At 37.0% G+C, this 18,420-nt stretch overlaps 1 protein-coding gene across 1 annotated transcript in view; it reads left to right on the top strand.

Annotated features, from left to right (window-relative positions):
- Positions 1–16,827, top strand: part of LOC135712947 (protein enabled) — a 95,591-nt gene extending 78,764 nt beyond the window's left edge. The window contains exon 2 of the mRNA XM_065236047.1: positions 15,368–16,827. Within this exon, the coding sequence (XP_065092119.1) occupies positions 15,377–16,618 (1,242 nt within the window). The 5' untranslated portion in view covers positions 15,368–15,376 and the 3' untranslated portion in view covers positions 16,619–16,827. The remainder of the gene's footprint in view (positions 1–15,367) is intronic.
- The last annotated feature ends 1,593 nt before the right edge of the window (positions 16,828–18,420 follow it).

Raw genomic sequence — 18,420 nt, 5'->3', positions numbered from 1 at the left:
AATTATTTCAAACTTAAAATTCGTCCAAAAATTATGGAAAAAAATTGTTTTTCTCTAAGATTTTGACTCATTTGCACCTAATGTTTCGGTAGTGTTCCTATAACAGTGGAACGTATAAGAAACCTTTGCGTTTCACTATTATAGGAACACAAGTTAGCAACTAGCACTCCCAAGTAACACATAAAACATATTGATGAAAAATAATTAGAAAGGCATGTTGTATAAATGTAATATAAGTGATACAGAAAACATCCCACGTTTTATATGAGGTTTGTAGATGTTTTCTTCATACTTCTCAGATTTCAAAATTTTCCAAAATAGTTATCTTTTGCTGTGATCTTTAAATGTTATTTAAACGTTGCTCTATACATGTCATATCAAAATCAAATTCGTTGAATTTATAAAGCTCTTGAAGAGATTCTATACTTTACAAATTAGAGTGGACATTAGACTGATACAAAATTTGACTTTTTCGCTCCACAGTGCTTAAATGGTTTCAAATCGGGTCCTGATTAGCCTCCCAAAAATACAACTCATTTGGTTAGAAACAGACTTCGCACAAGTCATTTGAAGTTTACATGTGAATTACTATAGGAAATCTCAACTTTTTGTTCATTGTCCTGTCTTTTTCCATATTGAGCTGTGAAACAGTTTGATAGCCATTCTTATAAAAAAAATCTCAGCTACAACTTTCCTAAAGATCATTTCTATGTAAAACGAGACAGAAAAAAGTTATTAATTATTTAAGAGATTGGTAAACTTATGACATGATCAAGCAGCTGCTCTGTAGGCAACACTACTGTATTTTGCAGTGTGACATAGTAGTCATGATTTTGTGTCCTATTCAACGCCCCAGAAACACCAATGTTGCCTGCTGAACAGTTGAATGAGCATAATCATAAGACAATAGTGACTTCAAACAATAATAACTTTTGTTCCTTACATTTGATTGAAAAGTAGTTTCCAACAAAGTTGTAGCTGAGAAAATTGTCTACAATTAATGCTATTGGTTAATGGTCCCACCATCTTATTTAAAACAAACGTTGCAGTGCTGTGCAAAAGATCACTTTAAAAATTTCCTAAAAATTAACAACAGGTCATGAAAAATCTACATTTACGCTGTCCTCGATTCGTAAAAGTTTGTAACGGGAAACGATAGACATTACAACCCTTGAGAAAGACCACAACCAAACGGTCGAAACGTCGGGAACGTAAAAAATAATCGTTTCTACTAAAAGATTGAGAAAGCCACCCCATAAAGTGATTCCAATCAACCAGTCGAAACCACCATTAGCCTTAAATTGATACTTCGGAGGTAACTCTTCAACCTAAAAAATACAGGAGACACCAGAAAGTAGGTGGACCCACCGGAGCAGCGCTATCTTGTTCATCCCGCTTACAAGCCGGGCACAGGAAAGCCCCCACAACAAACGCTGTGGAACATTTTTTATGTATTTTTTCTCGGTACCACGAGGCGTGGTCTCTCTATGGGATCCCTGGAAGTATCAGGGACGCTCTGGAGGATGTCTCACAAAGAACCACTGCACTATTCGGATTCCTGCGGGAGATAAGATTCCTGAACCAATTTGCGGAACAGACCCTGCACTGCAATCACTAGGATACTCTAAAAGACGAATGAAAGCACCCAAACTATGCTTAGGATTGAATAAGGATTATGCCAAGGTTCAACTCCACAAAATCGACGACGACCACTGCTACACGGGAAAAAAAGAGTTCCCATATTCGTGAACCACAGCCGTGAACCATAGTTCACGGTGTATATTTGAGAAAATTTTGTTCTGGATAGTTGGCCGTAATTTTTAGTTCATGGTCCGTTCCCGTTTTCGGGAACGGATTTTTTTCCGAGTACCACATATGAACACGACTGGGAAACACGTTTCACCGCCAGCGAAACTCTGTATCTAGAAGGTTTTCCATGTGAAAGCCCTAATTTGTTTTAAAATCTATCACTGGGAGGTGGCTCTTCCAAAGCACCATCACTTTCAGCAAGTGATGAATCAGCTAAGGGCTGAACATCGCTCTTTTTTTTTTTTTTTTTTCAAGTCTTTATTTGTTCCAAATTCAAAATAAATTACATTTCATTTTAACCTAGGTGCTCCAGTTACTGCAGTAACGTACCAGCCTTAATTGTTATGATATATATCTAAGTGTTTTTACATTGTTCATGTCTTGGCAATTCAGTATTTTAAACAGGTATTTTAACCTGCATGTCAGTATAACAATTGATATCTTAAAACTAAAAACTAAAACTAATCTTATCTAAGTATAAAGGGAATTAATCGTTGCAATTGAGGATTGCAGCGACTTTTGCCTGAAATTATTAATTATTTTGTTGGACATTTGTTCTAAAGTCTCAACATTCGAAATTCTATGTACCTTGGTAGTACTGTACCAGGGAGGCAACTTCAAAATCATTTTCAGAACTTTGTTCTGAATCCTTTGAAGTGCTTTTTTCCTGGTAATGCAGCAACTAGACCATATTGGCACAGCGTAAAGCATGGCCGGTCTAAAAACTTGTTTAAATATTAGAAGTTTATCCGTCAAGCAAAGTTTGGATTTCCTGTTTATAAGAGGATACAAACATTTTATATATTTGTTACATTTGGCTTGAATGCCCTCAATGTGATCTTTAAAAGTTAATTTTTGGTCAAGTATTAATCCAAGATATTTCACTTGGTTTGACCAGGAAATTGGAACTCCGTTCATAGTGACTATGTGACTACTACTAGGTTTCAAAAACGAAGCTCTAGGCTTATGTGGAAATATTATAAGTTGAGTTTTGGAAGCGTTGGGAGATATCTTCCATGTTTGTAAATAAGAAGAGAAAATATCTAAACTTTTCTGCAGTCTGCTGCAAATAACACGAAGACTTCTTCCTTTAGCGGAAATGCCTGTGTCATCAGCGAACAAAGATTTGTGGCAACCTTGAGGCAAATCAGGGAGGTCCGAAGTGAAAATGTTATACAATATAGGCCCAAGAATGCTACCCTGAGGAACTCCTGCCCTAACAGGTAGTCGATTAGATTTGGAATTTTGATAATTTACTTGAAGAGTTCTGTCAGTTAAATAATTCTGAACTAATTTCATAATATAAAGTGGAAAATTAAACTTTTTCAATTTAGCAATCAAACCTTCATGCCAAACACTGTCGAATGCTTTTTCTATGTCTAGAAGAGCAACTCCAGTTGAGTTGTTTGAACGAATTAAATTGGTAACTCTTAAGAGTTGATGAGTAGTTGAATGCCCATGGCGAAATCCAAACTGCTCATCTGCAAAAATTGAGTTCGTATTGATGTGAAGCATCATTCTATTTAAAATTATCTTTTCAAAAAGTTTACTTAATGAAGAAAGCAAACTTATTGGACGGTAGCTAGAAGCTTCAGCTGGATTTTTATCCGGCTTCAAAATTGGAACAACTTTTGCATTTTTCCATTTATCAGGAAAGTATGCCAAATGGAAACATCTGTTAAATAATTTTACCAAGAAAGACAAGGTACTCTCTGGGAGTTTTTTGATGAGGATATAGAAAATTCCATCATCACCTGGAGCTTTCATATTTTGAAAATTTTTAGTTATAGACCTTACTTCGTCCAAATCAGTCCCCCAGGAATCATCAAAAATATTTTCCTGAGAGAAAATATTCAGAAAATCTCGAGAAACCTGATTCTCAATAGGACTAGTAAGACCCAAACTGAAATTATGGGAACTCTCGAATTGCTTAGCAAGTTTCTGAGCTTTTTCCAAATTTGTGATCAAAATTTTACCACCTTCTTTAAGCGCTGGAATAGGCTTTTGAGGTTTTTTTCAAAATTTTTGTGAGTTTCCAAAAGGGTTTGGAACTCGGGTCTAATTTAGAAATATTATTTTCAAAAGTTTTGTTCCTCATGGCAGAGAATCGCTTTTTAATTTGTTTTTGCAAATCCCGCCAGATAACTTTCATGGCAGGATCGCGTGTTATTTGAAATTGTCTCCTACGGACATTTTTAAGACGGATCAAGAGCTGAAGATCATCGTCTATTATAATTGAATCGAATTCAACCTCGCATTTTGGTACTGAGGCAGCTCTTGCTTCAACTATAGAAGTAGTCAGAGATTCAAGAGCATAATTAATTTTATCTTTGGTTTGCAAAGGAATGTTTGGATCGAAGTTATATTCCATAAATGTTTGATACTGCTCCCAATCAGCTCTATGGTAATTGAAAGTAGAGCTGTTGGGATTACAAATTATTTCTTGGGATATTTCAAAAGTTACTGGAAGGTGATCAGAACCGAAGTCAGCATGGGTAACCAATTGGCTACAAAGTTGACATGAATCAGTTAAGACCAAATCAATAGTGGAGGGATTTCTTGCAGAAGAAAAGCATGTTGGGCTGTTTGGATATTGAATAGTGTAATAACCTGCAGAACAATCATCAAACAGAATATTACCATTGGAATTGCTTTGAGCATTATTCCATGAGCGGTGTTTTGCATTAAAATCACCAATAATGAAGAATTTAGACCTATGGCGGGTAAGTTTCTGGAGGTCACCCTTGAGAAAATTCTTTTGCTGGCTTATGCATTGGAATGGCAAATAGGCAGCTATAAACGTAAGTTGTCCAAATTTTGTTTCAACAGAAACTCCCAAAGTTTCAAAAACTTTGGTTTCAAATGAAGAAAGAATTTTATGTTTGATTCGTCTATGAATAATGATGGCAACGCCACCACAGGGTCCATCAAGACGATCATTTCTATAAATCAAGTAATTTGCGTCCTTCTTAACCTTATGGTCAGGTTTAAGGAACGGCTTAAGCAGGTTTAAGCTATAACGGCAATATGCACGTTATGAACTCTCAAAAAATTAAATAGCTCGTCTTCATTATCTTTAAGAGATCGAGCATTCCAATTTACAATATTTAATGCTTTAATCCATTACTGAATTTTAAAGTCATGACAATATTATTTGCAAATTTTACTCCAGTTTGAATAGCATCAAACATGGAGTTAGATTTAAGCATATCAGAAATCATGTCAATTAATGAATTCTGTAAAAATTCCATTTTGGGGGCAGTAATGCTTCCTAAGTCAAAATTGTCAAAATTTCCGTTAGAACGTTGGTTAGTATTTTGATTTCTACCCACTGCAATAGCAGCATAGGTAGCTCCATTAACTCGCTGAACATTGTTAGCAGCGAGGGGAGTAGGTACAGATGAAAAATTTGAAGCAGGGGTGATATTTGTACCTACGGGTACGAATGTAGAATTTGTTCCTCGCTGACCGTTGTTAACAGCAGAGGAATTTGTACCTGGTCGGAAACGTGGAGCGTTTCCTACCTGTCGGTTAGAACGAGATTGTAGGATCGCTTTGCGAGTCTTACATTCCCAAAAATTGGATTTGTGGTTTTCACCACATGAACATTTAAATTTCTTAGGATCTTCCTTCACAGGACAGTCGTCCTTTGCGTGAGAGGAATCACCACAATTCATGCATTTAGCTGGCATGTAGCAATTTTTAGTTCCGTGACCCCATCCCTGGCACTTACGGCACTGAGTGAGGTTTTGGAAATTTCCTCCAGTCTTCCTGAAGTGTTCCCACTTCACTCGGACATGGAGCATAAGGCTTGCTTTTTCTAAGGCCTTAAGGTTGTTTAGTTCACTAGACTTGAAGTGAACTAAATAAAAATCATTAGAAATCCCGTTGCGCGAATCGCCAGGACGGGATTTCATTTTCATTTTGATTACTTGGAGTGGCACAACTCCAAGTAATTTTGCCAGTTCATCTTTGATCTGATCCAGGGATACACTGCTGGGCAGTCCTTTCATGACAACCTTGAACACACGTTCAGTTTTGGTGTCGTAAGTAAAAAATTTGTGCTTCTTATCAGTAAGATACTTGAGAAGACATTTAAATCCGTCCAAGGTTTCAGCCAATACACGGCATTCACCCCGACGTCCAATTTGTAGTGAAAACTTAACTTTCACGAAATTCAAAAGTTCCATGCGAAGAGCATGGAAATCGGTAGTGGTTATCACAATAGGAGGAATCTTTTCCTTCTTGGCATTAAGCCGGGAAAGTTTACTAGAATTTTTCTTGTATGATGGATCATTCTCATCATCCGTGAGCAAATCAAATTGATTACTCAAATTAATTTCTTCAGAAGGGGGGTCAAGAGTTTGTCCCTTTCTTTTGCGTTTAGGCGCCATGACGGCAGTAAATTTTTTATCCAAATCGACTTCCAAGCAGATTACTATAAGAATCTGAAGGATCGAAGAGGAATTTTCCAAATCGATATCCAAGAAGGATTACCTCGGGTAGGGTCCAAACAAGGATCGAAGAGGAATAAGAGTTGAAAAAGGTAGAAAATTTTTACAGGTTGAGCACTGAAAAGTGCTGTTTAAATTTGTTGTAGCTTTAGGTAGTAGTAACACTTCCTTCAGCAAAAAGCAAATAGATCCGCACGGCAAGAGAGCACGATGCGGACTGCTGAACATCGCTCTAATTTAGGCAAAAAAAGGTACACAATAAATTAATGAAATAAATGTGTAAAGGTATTAAGATCATCTCACCCATTCCAGTCATATTCAAGTTGCAGCAACTTTTTTTGATGGATGTGTGGGATATACGTTCATGATATATGGATATCATGCAGTTACCTCGCATTTACCTTGTTCATATTGCTTGTTGATTGAACCGGCCATTTTTTTATTCCGATTGAATCCAAGTAACATTTCAAGTTATATCAAAGGTTTAAAGCATTCTTTAAGCGCAAATCATAGTGTGAATATAGTCATATAGTGAAATCAAAATTTTTGAGCCTTAAAGTGATTCTGATTGTGGATTGAGTTGGTTTTGTACCAAGTATTAAGTGCCTTTCGAGCGGTGCACTAATGCCAAATCGAGACAAAATTGTACTGGGCCATCATGTTGGCGGTTTACAAGCACTCGGTTCAAGCCTGTCCGAATGTGGATTTCAATGTTCATCGTTTTACGTATCTATGATGTTCCCATTTCTTTTTAACCAAATCTCAAACAGAGGTACCGTTTAACGGGGTATCTTTGATAATGCCGGTAGCTTTGATAGTAAAATATAATGATTTAATTTACTCTCTGTCCTTTTTCCAAATAAGAAACATTGGCTCCATATTAAAGCTTACGGCATTTCCCTTGATATCGTGTATAGTTTTTACACAGACAAACAGACGTAACTCTTCATTGTGTATCTTCGTTCACGCATTAAACGGTTGATTTGAATATTATCAGTTCCGCGAACTACTCGCCGTAGCGCTGGCATCGGATTACTTTGACGTTTCTATACATTCTATTGAACTTTCATGCAATATTGTTTGCGAGTTAGCGAGTAAGATTGTTTTCTGCGAGAAGCTCGAGAGATGTCGTTACTGAGGTCCTATGTTTTGAGATGCTATGTTTTCAAGAAAAACTTTTTCAAAGAGTTACGTCTGTTTGTCTGTGGTTTTTATATAGTTTGTGTTACATATTTGCCAAACATATTGAAAAATCATTTTCTTCTTTTTTGCCTGCTTGAAAAAGCACTCAAACCCTCACTTATGAAATGTATTTCCGATATAGCCATCACAAATTCAACGTTGTGTTCTTATTGCTTATGATAATTTAAGATTATATACACGCTAACCAAAAATCTATTACAATGAATGTTAGTTCCGTTTCCTATCATCCTATGTTCATGAACATCGAAACGAATGACAATGCAGGCGATGTAATGGTTTTTTGTCTTTTGACGTAGGATTACGTCTTTCGGCAACATATTGGGGGTGCAATTTCAAAAAAACCAAAATCAACCGCGGGACGAAAATAGGTCAGGTTTTGACCACATATACCACTGTCAATAGCAGATGAATTTTAATTCTAAATAAGCCAAAGAATTGGGAATTTATCTACCAATCTGCTAAATTGAACACTTTATTAATTTTCAATAGGTCACTATTGAAAAATACACAAATGTCCAACTGTTGCAATGGTGATCAAAATTATAACCGATTACCTGCAAACAGCGCATTCCCTAACACAGATTTAAAAATCGAATTCGATCCTGTCTCACTGAACGGTGCTCATTCAATCACCGTGTGTGGTGGTGTCCGGTCGTCAACGTCAGCAGCAGCAGCAGTGATTAGCGTGTGGCGTACCCCACGAAAGGCAGCCTGCAAGCAGTGAGCTGCAGAGCCCACATGAGCACCCATAGAAGGAGGAAGAAGCCGCTGGATCGAAATCAGTTTCCTCGTGAGTAGCTGTAGGTCATCTATGCCATGCAGGTCAACCTTGCTCCAAACAATTAACAGCTCACCAACCACACCCCAATAGCTCAGTATTACTCAACCATCACGACTAAACGGTCCTTTTCAGGACCACCACAAATTTGTTAAAGAGTATGTTTTGGATATTGTAAAGGTTATCAATCGGATGTCAGTTCCCGCAAGCAGCTAACTATCAAAGCTCAACCTGGTCTATAGAAGGTGTGGAATTGTAGGCCTGAATGTATTGGTGCAATTCGTTTTTCACTAGGTTTTCATTTCGATTCGCACGATTCGTTTACTCAGTCACCCTTGTAGTGGCGTTATAATGTTTGTTTCGATCGGCATAGGAAATTAATATGAATTATAGAATTTGTGTATGTTACCAAAATTTTTGAATGGTCTGCCACTAAATGTTGAGATAATTAATTGATTATTGAATATCACACTGTGTATACCATGAAAAAGCAGCCTGTTTGTGAGTTCCATAGAACATACAGTTCGCCAGCCTTATCCGCCAGCCGTTGAACACCCTAATAGATCAGCATTACTCAACCATCACGAGAAAACGGTCCTTCTCAGGACCATCATAAATTTGGTAAAGAGTATTTTTTTTACGTAGGATTACGTCTTTCGGCAACATATTGGGGGTCCAATTTCAGAAAATCAAATTCGACCGCATTACGAAAAGAGGTCAGGTGTTGATTACATACTTATAACTCTGTCAATAGCAGATGGATTTTAATTCTTAACAAGCCAAACGATTGGAAATTTAGTTGGCAAATTGCTACAATGAACACTTTATTTATTTTCAATAAATCACTATTCAAAAATACACAATGTCCACCTGTTGCAATGGTGATAAAAATTATCACCGATTACCTGCAAACAGCGCATTCCCTAACACAGATTTAAAAATTGAATTCGATCCTGCCTCACTAAACGGTGCTCATTTAATCACCGTGTGTGGTGGTGTCCGGTCGACGGTGTCCGCAGCAGCAGCATCAGTAGCAGCAGTGCTTTCGGCGTGTGGCGTTGAACATCGTTATCCTGTACACCACGAAAGGCATCCTGAAAGCAGCGAGCATCTATAGAAGGAAGACGAAGCCGCACCGCGATCGAAATCAGTTTCCTCGTGAGAAGCTGTGGGTCATCAATGCCTAGCGCCGTCAACCTTGCTCCAAACAATTAACAGATCGCCAGCCTCATCCGTGTTGAACACCTTAATAGCTCAGCATTACTCAACCATCACGACTAAACGGTCCTTTTCAGGACCAGCACAAAATTGTTAAAGAGTATTATTTGGACATTTGTCGAGGTCATCAGTTCCCGAACCAGCTAGCTATCAAGGCTCAACCTGTCTATATAAGGTGTGGAATTGTAGGCCTGATTGTATTGGTGAGATTAATCATATCGTCCGGCCATTTTCCAGAGACGGAGCTGTTCCGCTGGTAGGAAGTTATAAAAATCCATATATAGAATTTGAAAGAAGTGGAAATAATGCGCTTTAGGTGCATATTCGGGTAAAAAGTGAACGACAAGTTAAATTTATTAGTCAGGGACAATCATTTGTTTTCCCGGAAAATACTGTTTAATATAAATGATTTTTCTTCATACACTTTTACCTGCTTTACTACCAATCCTCAGAAAGCCAAAAAATAATCAATTTTGTGAGTAAATTAGCTCTCACGAGCTCAATCTCTGAATTGCCATCTTTTTATGAAACCCAATTTGTGATTTCCTTTCATAGATTACAAAATAGAGTAGGGTAGAGAACTACTTCGGTCTAAAAGCCGATTTTGGGCCTATCGAGCAGAAAACTTCAAATACATCCATGATTTCAGAGTTAACAAGTCAATTAGGTGTTTTGTACGATAATTTAGTTAATAAGCTACCGAATAAAGTCAATGCAAACGCGTGATATGAAGGTTTGCACCCATAATTCCCACAAACAAAAGAAGTTCTCCGACCGAATCAATTTTTTTTCTTTATCAGATAGGCCGAAGTGAATTCATTGGCGTTTCAATGCGTAAGGCCGAGTTTAGAATCCGTAGGCCGAGTTTGGCGTCAAGAAGCAGTGTTAGACTTATAACAATATCTAAACAATTTGTTTCTCTATATCAAATTTTACGGTACGTACATAAACGTAAATAAATTTGGAAGCCATCAGTAATAATAAAATTCCGTTTGGTCCTAAACTGCGCTAGATTAAGAAGGACTAAGTGCGGGTTGTGCTTAATAAGCCGGAAATAAGGTAGTAAACCCTATCTGACAGTACAAAACATGTCTGGTACCACATTTAGATCAACATTCTAAGTCCCTCCTTTTTTACATATTCTGCTCAAACGCTACTTTCTGCCCCGCCCCATTCATACAATTCGGAAGGAAATCCTGAGAGGGGTGAGCTATTTTGAGTGCAGAATGTGTAAAGAAGGAGGGACTTCAGTTGTTAATCTAAATGCATATATAGAGGTACCAGACATGTTTTGCACTGCACTGTCCTCTGTGAACAGTTATTGGAAAACATATTATGTGTAGTTTCCGATTGATGCCACCGCCAACAACAGCAGTGACAACTGATGGAACATGAAAGCAGAAGCTTGACAAAATGATTAATCCGTTTTTCCCTAAGCTTTCATCCCGCTTTGCACGATTCGTTTTTTACTCAATCAACCTTGTAGTGACGTCAAAATGTTTGTTTCGATTGGCGCTTACATAGGAAATTTAATATGGATTAAAGAATTTTTTGTAGGGGAATTGGCTCTAATGTTGGCCTATGGATCTAAGATTGGGCCCATCGCTAAAAATCTGCTATTTATCAATTTTATCCAGATGAACGCGTCATTGGGACGGTACTAATGAATATTTTTGGTTGCTTTTGAAAATTTAGTTGATTGCTGAATTTATGTATGAGCCAAAATTAGAGGCATAATGTTGAGGTAATTAATTGATTATTGAATTAGCACTCTATATACCATGAAAAAGCAGCCTGTTTGTGAGTTTTTGCCTGTTTTCAAGTAAGGAGTTATCATAAAGAAACAATTTGCCAGCTGGTATTACCCGGCGACTTTACAAATAAATACAATCAAACAAAATCATCATGCAGAACGAGGATTTGTTTCACTTCATATTTCACAAAATTGCTTTCGAGTGTTATGACATCGTCTCGCGCAAAGTTTACATTTTGACATAGGATTACGTCTCTTGGCAACATATTGGGGATGCAATTAAAAATAAAAAACCAAAATCGACCGTGTTACCAAAACTGGTCAGGTGTTGACCACTTATAACTCTGTCAATAGCGGATGGATTTTAAATCTAAACAAGCCAATTGATTGGTAATTTTTCTTCAAAGCTGCTAAATTCAATACTTCATCAATTTTCATTTAGGTTACTATTGAAAATTACACTAATGTCCAACTGTGGAAATGGTTATCAAAATTATCACCGATTGCCTGCAAAAAGTGGTTTCCCTAACATAGTCGCCAAATATTGATACCGAGCACGTAATCCTACGGTCGAGTCTTGGATACAACCTCTTACTTTTTTATTTCGTGTTCTATCTACGCTTTCGACTATACCAGTAAGCTTGTAGAACGACGCACATTGTAGAACATTGTAGAACGACGCACACACTTGCCTCGAATCTCTCCAGCAGAAAAAAGCATACGAAGTCGAGTATGCGAGAAAATGAGCGCATCATGTTTGCTTTTAGGCTATTTATATTCAGGAGTATGGAGAGAGCAGTGGAGAATGCACAGGTCTGACAATCGCAACGTTCGTGGTTCGAGTCCTGTCGACAATCTGATTCCTATTTTTTTTTTACATAACTAATTTACCTCACTAATACACTCTACATTTTCGGTCTCCAATTTTCTTGCATTGGACCGCAGCTAGGTATACCGCATCCTCGGTTCATGCGGTCTCCACTTACATCCTCTGATGATGAATCCCACATAATTGTAAGCGAATCTTACATCCACCGGTTGGGTAAACAAATAAAATTTGAGAAACATTCATTGATGTAAAAAATATTTAGAATATACTTTAAAAAAAACTGTCAATGTTACCCTGTTTAACGGTACTCTTTTAATTGGCGATAGCTTGGGTTATCTTATGGTCCAAATTTTTGGTCAGATTTCGATGTAAACTGCACAGAGAGATTATTATACTAGGGTCAATACTTGTTTACACAGTATTTTTTTTCAAGGATAGAAGCTTTGGTTGGAAGAACACACACAGAGATTATTATACTAGGGTCAATACTTGTTTACACAGTATTTTTTTAAAGGATCAAAGCTTATTGTTTCACAAATTATCACCCCTGATGGGTGATTTTAAAACCACGTCCACTCATGAGGGGGTTCAAGAATTTGTGACAGTACGTTGAATAGATATGGGAAGAAGGTTTCTAAAAAATCAATAAAGTAGTGGACGTCATATTTTAAACGCCCCAGGATATAAAATCTACTGTCTTTTTTATGAATGGAAGTACAGCCATGTATCGATGTTTGATTTATAAGGTGTTGATGGATGAGATATAAAAGATCTAGGTGTAACCGGTAAAACCGTACCATTTTTGCATTAACAAATTACCGGGTTTTAACCTTCTAAACACTGGTAATATGGGTAATTTTTATATCAAATGTTTAATGTTTATTAGTTCAACTAACCAATGGCTGCTTAATGGATCTACTTTTATAATGTAGTCTTTACATGGAATATTTACCAAATAATATAGAGAAAGAGAGAGAAATCAGTCCTACAGCCATCGGTTATTAGAGCAATTTTAAGGTTTTTGGTTATACTGATAGACTCTAATAATATTCAAGTGTCATACTAAATCAATCAAACAATCTTACGTTATCCTGCTACTTTTTTTTTAAACGTATTTAAAAATAGCTTTTTATCACTATTTGAACTAAAAGCAGCTTGCTTCTTGCAATTATTAGTATGCTACAGATTGGTGTAAAGCAGATATTTGTAATGTTTTTTGATATTACCTAACGGTTAGCAACTAAGAACCATTTGGAATGTTGAATGTATAGCATCAATGTTTGGTGAGATTAGCTGAATAGTAGCTTATTCAGCAGCATTGCAACTTAAAGCTTTAATTGCCATGCCCATTGTGTAGTTTTTAACATTATTAACTGCTGACAGATTAAAAAAAATTAATGATTATAAGATAAAATTGAAAATATATAATAAATAAAATTAAGATACCATGGTTGCATATTATACAACAATAAAATCATCATCAGCCACGGAGATCGTCAGAATCACCCGTTCTGTTTTAATATCGGTCGAAGAGAAAAAAAAGTTGATGTTGTCCAACCCAAGACGAATTTCATACCAACTCGACTAGTGATGAAGTGGTGATAAAAACAGGAGAACTTTTTAAAAAGGCTCAATTTTTCGACAAAAAATGTGGAAACACTAATAAAAGAGCGATTTAACGTTAAATGGCTTTGGTGTCGTCTGCGTACTTATTCCTTGATTAATAAGGAGTCAGTGCGCAGCAAACACCAGGACGATACAACGTAACCGCGCACTTTTATTAGCAACATCACTTTTTTGACGAGTCCAGTAAGAAATGCAAAATACAATACTTGAGATGATACCATCTACAATAGTGCTGAACGGAATATTCAGCCGCCATAGTACTTGGCCGAATATCGAGATCTAAGTTAGCAAAATTTTATTCAATCGTTTTGACGGCCACTAGTCTAAAAGTAAAATGCCGAATATCAGCAGAAAATTAACATGTAAACACCGAAGACCTCCCTAATAAAAAATAACCATAAACGAACGATAACCCAAATCATTGAACTATTCCACAAATGGTTTGGATGATACCCAGAACACGTCGTTAAGCAAATTAACCATACAATTTTTATTAGGGCTGGCCGAATAGCACTATTCGGCGCAGCTCTAATCTTAACCTAGAGGCTTTCCATACTGAACATTCCTAGACTGTCATTTGAAAACGGTGGAAAAACCAAATGTAAACAAACCATATTTTGCTTCATATAAAGAGAACAGTTCACAAACTACTCAATAAACTCGAAAAAAAAATAGAAGAAAACATCATTTCAAACCACCAAAAATGTTTCCTTTTACATGGCGTTTTTCCAATTTTCAACTCTATGATGCTTCGGGTTGTTACGCCTTGTACGCTCGCTTGTACCAAAACCAGTGCTGAGATTTGTCATTGTCATTGACAGACTTTCGCGCGATATTGACAAAATTGTTCGTCACATAGTCACTGACAGACTTGATCCTCAAAAAAACCTTCGTCAAAATCTCATTCATTTTTTCGTCAATGACAAAGATTTACCTGGTAACAAAAAGTGTAATTTAGTACATTCTGTGTCACATTATTGTTATCCAAGTAGCTCAGGACGTAGATACTTGTTCACTGAAATGGATCTATGTAATTGTTTTGCTCAAGTCATTTAATGTCGTTACAAATTTAGCTAATAAACAAATCTGCACATGTTCGTCACTGACACCATTGTCATTGACAATTGACATGGTTTGCCTTGACTATGACTGTTAGCTCAAATGAGTGACCAAAGCAGAATTGTCAATATCACCGTGTACTGTCGAGATTTTGCAGCACTGACCAAAACTATGGATTATAATCATATGCAAATATGCAAAACGTACTGATTATGTAGTATCTATTTACACCGAAAAAAAAAATAATGGTGATGTAAACATCCATGCATACACAAATTTATGGATGTAAACTTCCTTTTCACCTAAACTAGCTACTTACAAGAAATGCTGCTAACAAACATGGATGGTTGCATACATTATTTGGAATATTTAATTAATTTTCTCATAAATTTACACGATCTATGATGTAAACTTGTATGAAACATGACGCATGACACAAGACCAAGAACTTACTCTCACAAAATTTGCGAAAGAAGAACCAATGCGGAACAAAAGACAACAAATCTCAACGGATCAACACCGAGTTGATCAGTAGGAAATTTTCCTTTTTACATACATCAAATTTTACATAAACCATTTAACTTTATGTACTTTATTATGACTTCTAATCCCAATTTTTATTTTTGTTTTACTTTCAGACCATCAAAATGATCAGTCGAATTGTCATAGTCTGCCTTTTGGCACATTTGGTGCACAACGCTGTCCTTGGAGCTCCAGTAGAACGCTCACAACTTCTTTCGTCAATCCAAGAAATTCAACGAAAGTACGGATCAATGGAAAATGAGGAAACGCCATCCAAAGAAAAAATCGGTTCTGAGTTGGAGAACATAAATGACGGCAAACCGGAAGTTGACGTAGACAATATAGAAAACATGGATTCGATGGTGGAAAGCGTTGAAAATGAAACTCCCAAAGATTCATTACGCAAAACTAAAACGCTCAAGTCAAAGCTGTTCGAAGACCTCACCGCACAGGGTACCCAGAGAAAGAACAAAATGTACGGATTTTACGGATATTACCCGCAGCCAACCTATCCACAGCCATCCTATCCACAGCCAACCTATCCACAGTCAAACTATCCACAGCCAACTTATCCACAACAAATGGCTTATCCGTCCTACTATCCGCTGGAGTACTATGATGACTATGTTCCTCTCGAAAACTATCCAAACGTCAACTCACTAGTCAATCTTCAAAATTACCAACAGAACATGGCGGCATACCAGAACATGGCAGGAATTCAGAGTCTGAACGGTTATCAACTGCCAAACGTCCCGTCAACTAGCATTCCTAATCTGAACAATTTGGATAACCACCAAGCGTCGCAGGACTATCAAAGTATTGGTGGATACTCAAACAATGAAAACATGGAAGATGAAGAAATCTTGTCTCGTACCAACCAAGGTGTTCGCCGCCGTCCCAACCAAAAAAATTCACCAATTTACTACATCCGTTTGCCTCCAACTCCGTACATGTTTGTTCCTGGGCTCGGATACATCTCGCAGCCTCCAACAATCCAGCCAATGACTCCAGCCGTTCCTCAGTACCCACAGTTGGCTCCACCAGTAAACATGAGTCCTTTCTACAACTTGCCCCTCAACTTTGTGTCTAATGGCAAGCCGTCCGGAATCTATCAGTGGGGAGGAGCGCCATCTCCTGCTCCAATGCCTCAACCGGCGTACGCTTTGCCATATCCTGTCGCGCGACCACCACCAGGTCGTCCTGCTTTCAGGCCTAATCCATTCGTGCAGGACTCCAAGATCACACACCTAAAAGGACCGTTCATCTTCAACGGCAGACCAGAAGAAATTTTCCTGCTACAAAATTCAATCAATCCTTTCTTCCAGTCACCAATGAATCAAATCAGCCCTATGAATGGCTATTACTAAAATGTGTTAAGATTTTATTGTGTACTCAAGACAATGGAATACTAAGCAAGTCATGTGGTGGGTTTCGTATATCTTATTTCCACTGGTGTTATTGATTAAAAATGCATGATTCCCCTCATTTTGCCAACGTTTTAGTGATTTATCATGATTGGGAATGATGCGCAAGCTTTCAGCGTTTTCAGCTATACATAGTTGATTTGAATAACACATTCGTATTCCCCACTGTAGGAAGTTAATATTAGAATTTGTTTATCAGTATTATTTTCGAAATATGTTGAATACGTTTCAGATCATTCTAAGATAAAAAAAAAATACACGAGTGGGGTGTATATACGAGCATAAAACTTCATATGAACAGTCTTCATGCCCCCGAGATACATCGCATAAAATTCATATCAACTTCAGAAGGTATGCAATGTACTGAACTTGTGTGCAAGTAAGATGATCATATCCCTGTACACGGCCGTTGAATCTCCCTCAGTGACTGAGTAAGATTCAACGGCAAAGCAGAACGGAACAGACATTCATCGATATACGGGACCACCACCGCAAAGTGACTTGCTTCAAAGTGCCTCATATTAATTGTAAAGCTTGCATCATATTATTTATATCGTAGCGCCGTCTTTCGTGAATCATTTTCTTACTCTATACCCTTTCTCTCTAGCGGTCATACGCGTGTCCAAACGAATTTACCTTAAGAATGATATTGAACACAGTCTTGTATGCAATAAACTATCGATAAGCGTGTGCACAACTTGACAAAATGTTTCCCGCAAGCGCATAAGTGTAGAATTAAACTGTGTTGCGCAACACACTCATGTCGCTTGGGAAATGTTTCTTTGACTTGATGCCTTCCTAACTTATTAACTTAATGACAAAGCCTAGCTTAGTATATTCAATAATTTATAGACAAAATTGTCATTTAAAATTGCTCATACATATTTGAGTAGGTTTGATCGACAATTTTGTGCATCTTGAAATAAATTAGAAAAATCCAACGAATCATTATAAATCGAGCTCAATTTATAATATTAGCCTTCTAAATAAACTAGTAGAATCGCGTATGCAATTAGTTACAAATGAACTAGTGGGACAAATTCGACAATCGAGTATTTAATACAAAATAATAGTGCTAAACGATAGGCATTACAGTTGAAAAAGTGTTAGATAATAAGCCCCTCATAACTTGTCAAGGGAACAAATGAACCTTTATATGAATGTTAATAAAACACCAATATTAATATATTATTTTTACAATAATCATTATTGAACCATGTTTCGGAAATGTTCAAAATTGTTTTGAATGGTCTTTAGATTTAGATTAGTTACTATTATACAACTTCGGAATCGCAACGATGAAAGATTGTTTCGAAAAAAAAGCATTGCACGAGTCCAAGTGAACAAAAACGTGGTAGTATTGTAGAAAATAGGTGAACAACAAATTGTACTGATTACGTGTAGAAAATAAAAGTAGTCTTCGAATAAATGCTGTTTTCATCTATATTGAGAAATGGGTTCTCGGGAAAATGACAAAAATCTGTCAGGAAATACACGAACCCGTCCTGCAACCCATCAACTTAATTGGGTGTTCCATGTTTGACTGCTATTAAAAAATGGTGCAACATTATGAATCAATAATTATGTAGTTTTAAATATGCTTTAAGAACACTTTCAGCATGGTCAAGCTTGGTGTATTCAACTACAAGCATGCTTGGCATACACAGTTTTGGTCATGAACTGCTCATTTGCTAATAACTTTGCACACAGTTGACAAAACATACACAGCTAAAAAAAAGTAGTGT

This window comes from Ochlerotatus camptorhynchus, unplaced genomic scaffold (assembly GCF_037179485.1).
Source record: "Ochlerotatus camptorhynchus isolate MF236.1 unplaced genomic scaffold, CSIRO-AGI_Acam_v1.1 ptg000521l, whole genome shotgun sequence".
Lineage (NCBI taxonomy): Eukaryota > Metazoa > Arthropoda > Insecta > Diptera > Culicidae > Ochlerotatus > Ochlerotatus camptorhynchus.
The sequence above is the reverse complement of the archived record's forward strand: the minus strand, read 5'-3'. Positions and strand labels throughout refer to the sequence as shown.